This window comes from Sinocyclocheilus rhinocerous, unplaced genomic scaffold, assembly GCF_001515625.1.
Source record: "Sinocyclocheilus rhinocerous isolate Xijiao unplaced genomic scaffold, SAMN03320098_v1.1 scaffold75, whole genome shotgun sequence".
NCBI classification, from domain to species: Eukaryota; Metazoa; Chordata; class Actinopteri; order Cypriniformes; family Cyprinidae; genus Sinocyclocheilus; species Sinocyclocheilus rhinocerous.
This window is the reverse complement of record NW_015632455.1, coordinates 933,777-942,895: the sequence shown is the minus strand read 5'-3', so window position 1 is coordinate 942,895 and position 9,119 is coordinate 933,777. Positions and strand designations below refer to the sequence as shown.

The following is a 9,119-nucleotide window of genomic DNA, read 5'->3' as shown; positions in this document are numbered from 1 at the left end:
CTCCTCCTCTGTCAGTCGGGATTCAGCCTTCTGATTCTCCTTTGAATCAGACTAATTTTAAAATGTGTACATAACATTATTGAATTTTAACGATATCTGCAATACATTTATGTTGGTTCTGTTCTGTTTATTGCTGCTCTCCCTGCTCTCATTCATGCTAGGCTGCATGGATGCGCAGGGAGTTCTTGCCCAGAACAGAACCATACCGCCAATCCAAACTGTATGCTAATTGTCAATCATCTTTGACGATAGTGGTCCTGACAGAAATTATGTCAGAAATGTCTCTTTAAGCCAATACAACATTAAATATAAAAATGGAATATAAAGAAGCAGTGCAGCTTCCTGCATCTGTTTTATGGAAAAATAATGTCAAAATTGTGGAAAGTGATGAAGGGGAACGGAAAACTGACTTTGCCTCCAGAGCGAGAGCGATGACACCCGCCACCATGGGTGCAGATACAGAGGTGCCTGTGTGTCCATCAGTACATCTCTGCCGCAGGTCTGTGGTCACCTGGTACCAGAAACACATAAATACAGAGCATTAAAGAGTTAACAACTTCAGTTTAGATGCAGCAACATGGACATGGATTTTCAAATTTTGTCCTTTAAATCTTATTAACAGGTACAGCAGGTCTTCTAGATTAGCATGTCTTCTGTTTAGGCAAAAGGTCAAGTCCTCCTTAATAAAATGAAAATTTGCTGAAAATGTTCTCTCCCTCAGGCCATCCAAGATATAGATGAGTTTGCTTCTTCATGGGAACACATTTGGAGAAATGTAGCATTACATCACTTGATGCTCTGCAGTGAATGGGTGCCGTCAGAATGAGAGTCCAAACAACTGATTAAAAACATCACAATAATCCACAAGTAATCCACACAACTCCAGTCCATCAGTTAACATCTTGTGAAGTGAAAAGCTGCGTGTTTGAAAGAAACTAATCCATCATTAAGACGCTTTTATCTTCAAAACGCCACTTCTGGCCAAAATGTGAGTCCATAATCCATAATAGTCAAGTCAAGTCACCTTTATTTATATAGCGCTTTTAACAATACAGATTGTGTCAAAGCAGCTTTACAGTATTAAATAGGAAAACAGTGTGTCAATAATGCAAAAGGACAATAGTAAACACACAAATAATAACACTTCCTCCAGTGAAAAAGTCCACCTCCTGTTGTCCTTTCACATCAAAATCCACCCACATATTTGTTTTGAACTGTTTTTGCTTGTAAACAGTGCTTGATCTGTGCATATTTCTCTCCTGATTCAGACGAGACGACTTTCACTGGAGAAAGCAATATTATGGATAAAGGACCTCCTCCATCCCCAACTCCTCCTCTGTCAGTCAGGATTCAGCCTTCTGATTCTCCTTTGAATCAGACTAATTCTAAAATGTGTACATAACATTATTGAACTTTAACGATATCTGCAATACATTTATGTTGGTTCTGTTCTGTTTATTGCTGCTCTCCCTGCTCTCATTCATGCTAGGCTGCATGGATGCGCAGGGAGTTCTTGCCCAGAACAGAACCATACCGCCAATCCAAACTGTATGCTAATTGTCAATCATCTTTGACGATAGTGGTCCTGACAGAAATTATGTCAGAAATGTCTCTTTAAGCCAATACAACATTAAATATAAAAATGGAATATAAAGAAGCAGTGCAGCTTCCTGCATCTGTTTTATGGAAAAATAATGTCAAAATTGTGGAAAGTGATGAAGGGGAACGGAAAACTGACTTTGCCTCCAGAGCGAGAGCGATGACACCCGCCACCATGGGTGCAGATACAGAGGTGCCTGTGTGTCCATCAGTACATCTCTGCCGCAGGTCTGTGGTCACCTGGTACCAGAAACACATAAATACAGAGCATTAAAGAGTTAACAACTTCAGTTTAGATGCAGCAACATGGACATGGATTTTCAAATTTTGTCCTTTAAATCTTATTAACAGGTACAGCAGGTCTTCTAGATTAGCATGTCTTCTGTTTAGGCAAAAGGTCAAGTCCTCCTTAATAAAATGAAAATTTGCTGAAAATGTTCTCTCCCTCAGGCCATCCAAGATATAGATGAGTTTGCTTCTTCATGGGAACACATTTGGAGAAATGTAGCATTACATCACTTGATGCTCTGCAGTGAATGGGTGCCGTCAGAATGAGAGTCCAAACAACTGATTAAAAACATCACAGTAATCCACAAGTAATCCACACAACTCCAGTCCATCAGTTAACATCTTGTGAAGTGAAAAGCTGCGTGTTTGAAAGAAACTAATCCATCATTAAGACGCTTTTATCTTCAAAACGCCACTTCTGGCCAAAATGTGAGTCCATAATCCATAATAGTCAAGTCAAGTCACCTTTATTTATATAGCGCTTTTAACAATACAGATTGTGTCAAAGCAGCTTTACAGTATTAAATAGGAAAACAGTGTGTCAATAATGCAAAAGGACAATAGTAAACACACAAATAATAACACTTCCTCCAGTGAAAAAGTCCACCTCCTGTTGTCCTTTCACATCAAAATCCACCCACATATTTGTTTTGAACTGTTTTTGCTTGTAAACAGTGCTTGATCTGTGCATATTTCTCTCCTGATTCAGACGAGACGACTTTCACTGGAGAAAGCAATATTATGGATAAAGGACTCGTATTTTAGCTAGAAGCAATGGGTTTAAGTTTAAAACATTTTAATGATAGATTTGTTTCTTATAAACATGCAGCTTTTCACTTCACAAGATGTTAACTGATGGACTGGAGTGGTGTGGATTACTTGTGGATTATTGTAATGTTTTTATCAGCTGTTTGGACTCTCATTCTGACGGCACCCATTCACTGCAGAGCATCCATTGGTGAGCAAGTGATGTAATGCTACATTTCTTCAAAATCTGTTCAGATGAAGAAACAAACTCATCTACATCTACATGTCCTAAGCGTGAGTAAATGTTCAGTAAATTGTCATTTCTGGGTGAACTATTCCTTTAAAACTTTCAGCTATCGTCTGAAAGAATGCGCTTCCGTGACTGTGACGGGACGAGCGGTTTTCTGCAAAGTGCTCTGTAAATATTTCGGCGTTCTGGTTTTCTGTGAAACAGCGGGTCACCCACAGAGCTGCTCTGGTAGCCACAGGCAGAGAGAGAGCGAGCGCTCGAGTGTGTCTTCAGTCAAACATGAGCTTGATTACACTGGTGTTTCTCAAAAGGACAAACATGAATGGGGTCAGTGCCACCGACGAGGTCCCAAGGAAGATGCTGAGATTGGAGACACATGCTCTTGTGTGATATGTGTGCGTGTCAGGGGTTTATGTCCGTGTTTAAAAACAGCGGTTAGGAAATAAACAAGACAATACTTTTACATTTTCTGAAGACATGTGAGAAAAGTATTAACAGACTTCTCATTAACCACTTCATCTGCATGCTTAAGGGAATTTAAGAGGTTTTTAAGAATGCAAATAAAAAAAAATGAATTTAACCAGACATTTTAAAATATCAAAGATGAATTATCATTAAAAAGTCAATAAAAAATTCATTAAAATCACTGAATAGTAAGTTTTTAATGGGGAAAAACTACATTGTGATTGAATCATCTGAGGGTTGAAAACACATACTGATCTATAAACATATAAATTATATTATATTTTAAATATTTGTTTTTATTTTTAATTTTATTTCTTATTTCTCCTTTTATTTCTTTATCATTTGCTATGAAAATTCTATCATTATTTTAAAATAACTTTTATGTAAAGCACTTTGAATTACCATTGGGTAACAAATGTGCCATATATATATATATATATATATATATATACACACACACATGCACATATAATGGCTTATCTAACAAGAAAACTAAAGGTAAACTTGATTTTATTATCATATTTTGACTGAAATGTAAGATGTGAGTGTTGCATACTGGAATAGAGGCAAAACTGAATGTGTTTGGCTGCATTAAATATACAAATTCTGATTAAAGATTACAAATTAAAAAAAAGTATACAAAATGAATCGTCTCAGGTTACGTATGTAACCATGGTTCCCTGAGTAGGGAACGAGACACGGCGTCCTCTAGGGGTCGCTATGGGGAACGCCTCGTCGAGGCTCGACCTACAGCCTGTTCATTAGAAAACCTGAAGGGTAAGCGTACAGCAAGCTTAGCCGAAAAAACCCAGTGCATCAGGGCGGCAGAGGAAGGGCCTAGATCACCTGATGTCTGCTGGTTCTAGGTGCTTTGGGAAAACAGAGAACTCAACTCTCCACATGAGGGGAGAACTCCGAATTCAGAAGCAACAGAGACACACTAGTTGAGTGGAGCCCAAGGCGAGTACCGGGGCCTAAGCCAACTCAGAAAAAGGGAGTGAGGCTGACAACGCGTAACCCTTACCATACAGGATTTTAGAAAGTGTGCAGAGTTCTCAGCGTGCACACTTACCACCATTTAGAAAGTGCACAGAAGCTTAGCGTGTGCACTTACCATAACATGGATTTTATAGAGATTCCTAAGCATCTGCTCACAGATGCCCAGAAGTACTAAGCCAAACGGGAGTGGCAAGCTCAAAGACAACCCTCTGAGGCGAGGGGAGCACCTCGGGGCGAACCTGGATATGGCGTACCAGTCAGGGCAGCCTGAAAAGCATAAGCCCAGCCCAGACGTCCAGGAGAATCGCAGTGCTATGCCGGGGACCTAACGACCAAGAAGGCTCCCGCAGAAGCCTGTGATCTGGCCACATGATCCAGGAAGCATGAAGCCGGAAAAAGGGCTATCATACAGACTGGATACAGCATCGACGAGTGAGGTTATCACTGCAAGTCGAGAACCCGGTTCTGAGTCCAGAGAGGGGGTGCTCACTGAGGACCTACCCTAGAAAGGACAGAAACACACAGGTCACGGAAAACACTGCAAAGAAGGCTAGCAGATGGATTCACACAACCACCCTAGCCTTCTGTGCCCGTCTCTGATCCTCAGACCGAGACGGGCCAGGACCCCTGGGTTGTTCGGGCTCAGACCTGGACCTTCGTGGAATGAAGGTTTTGAAGGTCGCTGAGCGCGCCTTCGCCTCTCTGACATTCTCAACCTCCGTCTCGACAGAGGTACCAAAAAGTTTGGAAGGCGAAACCAGAGCATCGAGAAGAAAGCCCCTCTCTTTCTTCCCGCTATCTGCCAGGTTCACCCACAGATGTCTCTCCGTTATCACCATGGCCGCCATAGATCTGCCCATAGCAAAGGCAGCCTGCTTAGTAGCACGGAGAGCAAGATCTGTGGTGCGGCACAACTCAGCTACCTCATCAGGAGAAAGGCCCTCCCCTTTATCCAGGCCTTTCAGTAGATCAGTCTGATACGCCTGAAGCACCGCCATCGTGTGCAACGAAGCGACAGCCTGACTCGATAAGAGAGACATGTCATCAGGTGTCAAATAACGAAGACACTGATCCACACATCTCCTAAACGTCTTGCTAGTGCTCGCCATAATAAGGGAAGAAAGATCGCTCTCACCACCGGAATGCACGCTTCAAACAAAACAGTCATTGAAGACGAAGAAGAGGATGACATGCTCTCCCGGCGCCTATTTATACTATAGTCGCACCGGTCGCCGGCCAACATGTTGTTGGTGTTTTTTGAATGTATGCTTCCGACACGGGTCACGTCGAGGCGTTCCCCATAGCGACCCCTAGAGGACGCAGTTTGAAGTTCCCTTAAAAGAGAAGCATGGATGCAGCATTGACAAGAAGTCAGGTAATATTCATTAAGAAAATACATACGGGTCAATTCTGATTTCAAGCCAACTTAAAAGGTTTTTATTTTCCCAGATGAACCATCATTTGGATCAAATAGCAGTTGTTTTATAGTATGTTAAAAATGTTTCATGCACAAACTAAATAAGTCATGGCAAAACTACATCCTTATCATATTTATAAACTGAAGAAATACATAACATTAGGGATGCACCGAATGTTAGGTAACCAAAATTATTCAGCCGAAAATAGCAAAAAAAGCTCTTTCGATGTTCGGCCGAATAAATTGTACCGAACAATGACGTGACGCGATCAAATAGCAACCAGCGTAGAGTGAGAGGCATATTTTCTAATGTTTTAAAAGAAGGCTCTTCTGCTCAGCAAGGCTGCTTTTAATTGTACAGTTAAAAATACATGCCTGATTGGTCTGATGGCCAAAAATATATTATATGACTAACTTATTCATTTTAAGTTAAATTGTATGAAAAAAATTGGCAAAATACATGGGGGAAAAAAACTCGTAAAAAAAAACTTGTAAAACCGTGTTCGGTATTCGGGCTTCGGCCCAGTGTTTCATTTTGTTCGGTTTCGGCTTCGGCCAAGAATTTTCATTTCGGTGCATCCCTACATAACATACAGCCTGCAGCATGATTTAAAATATCACTCAAGGCAGTTTGGGATGATTTCCACACTGAAGTTTTTCTAAAGTAAACTTTTAGCATGAGTAATAGTAATAGTGATGCTCCACAAATAAAACTACAACATTCATGCTTTAACCCTTATATAAAAACATTTATTTTTACTATATCGTTTCTAACACTAAACAAAATTTATGTGAGAGAAAAGAAGAATCCTGTCATGCATGTGTAAATGAGCTCTTAAGCCCTCAACTACTAACCAAACACCAAAAGAAAAGCAAAAACTCACAGTAGTCATTCTTAAGGATAATGTCATAATCTGCGCTGCTGGAAGAGAAAGCGAATTCACAAAAGAAACCTAGATTCTCTTTATCCTCTTGATAACACCCTGCGGTTTTCCCTGCATATGGGTGCCAGACCAAACATTTAGCCCCAGTCTTTTTTCCAACCGTCTCATTTCATCAATAGATATTTGTGGAAAGAGCCAAACAACAAGAGCTCAGCTGTATTAGCAGGCTGAGCAACAGGATCTGGGACAGAAGATGACTGAGTTTTGGCAGATTGCTAGTAACATGCATATACAACAACATTTCTGGTCAAAAGATGATAAATCTCTGCGTCAGTGTTGGGATTTCTCAACCCTTTTTACACCCATAAGGCAAAAAAAAACACATTTGAATGCTTATAAATCTAACAGCACATCTATTTGGACAAATGGTCAGATGTTTAATACTTAAAAAAGGAGTGAAGGAGGAAAGAAAGGAGAATGTGTCAGAAATAATTTAGATGAATTGTAGGACACAATATGTGGCATCAAGAGAGCAAATGACCCAATAAAGCAGAGAACATACTTACGAGGCCGAAAGCAAGACGAGGACAAAAGGTTGAGTAGATGACAGATGGAGAAGACAAATGGAGTACACAGGGATAAACGCTTATCTTGGAAAACAAAATTTTCTTGTGCTCTTTTGAAATTGAAAAGCTCAATCTGTTCCAGTGCATCTCAACCAGTTTTGCCTCAGGGCACAAGAAGCATCACAATAGAGCAGCAAAATTGATTATTGTATAAAGTAAAGAAAATGTCCTAAATATTATTGAGTTGCAGTGTTTTACTGATTACCATGAGATGCACAGGCCCAACAATATGCAAAAAAATTAGGCTGAATAGGAAAACTGAGTAATTAAGTCTGTCACAGTCAACAATTAAGAAGAATTAAGACAAAAAAGTAATACTTTTATTTAGGATGCTTTAAACTGATGAAAAATGACATTAAAGACTTTGTCAGTTAATAACTCAAATGAATGCTGTTCATTTCGAACTTTGAAAAAAAAAATATATATATATATATTTTCAGCATTGATATTAATCAGAAATGTTCTTCAGCAGCAAATCAGCATATTAGAGTGATTTCTGAAGGATCATGTGACACTGAAGACTGGAGTAATGATGCTGGAAATTCACCAGGAATAAATTTTATTTTTAAATGTATTCAAATACAAAATGGTCCTTTTGAATTGTAAAAATATTTAAGAATATTACTGTTTTTTGCAAAAAAACACGATTAAATGCAGCCTTGGTCAGCAAAAGAGTCTTAACCTTAATTAAATATGGAAATACTCTATTAATTGTCGAATTAGTACCGCTCCAAAAAGCCTTGATTAACATTCTAAGTGGTTTTCAGGAACAAATGAGCTTTGTTGTGGTGGTCTAACAGATGTCTATGTGACTTAACTATTTTGCGGTCGTAGAACTCTCCGCTGCTGAACGTGGTGGCGAGGGTGGAGGAACAGACCTCCAGGTACCAGGGCTTGTTGCCGTTTTCCGTGCTGCTGCTGATGGAGATGGTGTAGATGCTGTTGGTGTAGCCGTCGCAGGAGCAGTGATCGCCCTGCCGGCCCCCGTTACCAGACGCCCAAACAAAGATGGAGCCAAGACCCTTACGGCCCTGCAGAGACACATGATAACACGAGCGTTAATTTAGCATCATTTATTTACTATTAATATATATGCATTAATATTTTGAATGAGCTTTCATTTTAATGGTAAATAATTTTTTTTTGTAATTTTGTTAATGAGCTTTTGTCATTTTTGTTTTTAGATTTTATTAATTTTGTTTTTAATATTTCTATTTAGCTTTTTATTTCAGTATTAGTAATTTTAGCACTTCCATTTATATCTAAATTTATTTTTATTTTTTATTTTTTTTTACATTTTAAAACATTTAAAAGGGTGGTTGACTTTTTTTCTAGGCTTGATTGTGTTTATGGGGTGCAGTTTAACATGTGTTAATGATTAGTTTTTTTTAAAAACGCATTATTTTTCACATAATTTACCTTTATTCTACACCGCTCTGTCCCTTCTCCTATAAACAAGCTGATGATTTCCTGCTTTTATGAAGCACCTCCATCAGAAATACGCGATGGGCTCTGATTGGTTAGCTGGCCCAGTGTGTTGTGATTCGCTAGATTCGCACCTAGTGCGCGTCTAAAGGTCACGCCCTCAGCGGCATGTGCTCCGACTGTATTGTAAACAATGGCGTCGTCAATATTGCTTATCAATTTGAGCCTGAATGAGACGCAAAGGATATTAGTGAATAGGATCACACAGAACCTGTGCAAACACACGGCTCTTAATGGTATGTTTTTTGTTTGTTGTTGTCTCATACTTTTAGATATGCTATTATTTGTAAATGCTACTGCTTATGTTAGCTTTTAATATACGGTTTTATCCTGATTAAAGCTTTAATACAGCACGGCAA

The 9,119-nt window shown here is 39.3% G+C and overlaps 1 protein-coding gene across 2 annotated transcripts in view; it reads right to left on the bottom strand.

The window, feature by feature from the left end:
• LOC107742302 (proprotein convertase subtilisin/kexin type 6-like) overlaps positions 1-9,119 on the bottom strand; it is a 111,400-nt gene that overhangs the window by 69,423 nt on the left and 32,858 nt on the right. For both annotated transcript variants that reach the window (XM_016555220.1, XM_016555221.1), the window contains 2 exons: positions 8,094-8,306; positions 1,739-1,839 (listed from right to left, as the gene is read on the bottom strand). In XM_016555220.1, the coding sequence (XP_016410706.1) occupies positions 1,739-1,839; positions 8,094-8,306 (314 nt within the window). The remainder of the gene's footprint in view (positions 1-1,738; positions 1,840-8,093; positions 8,307-9,119) is intronic.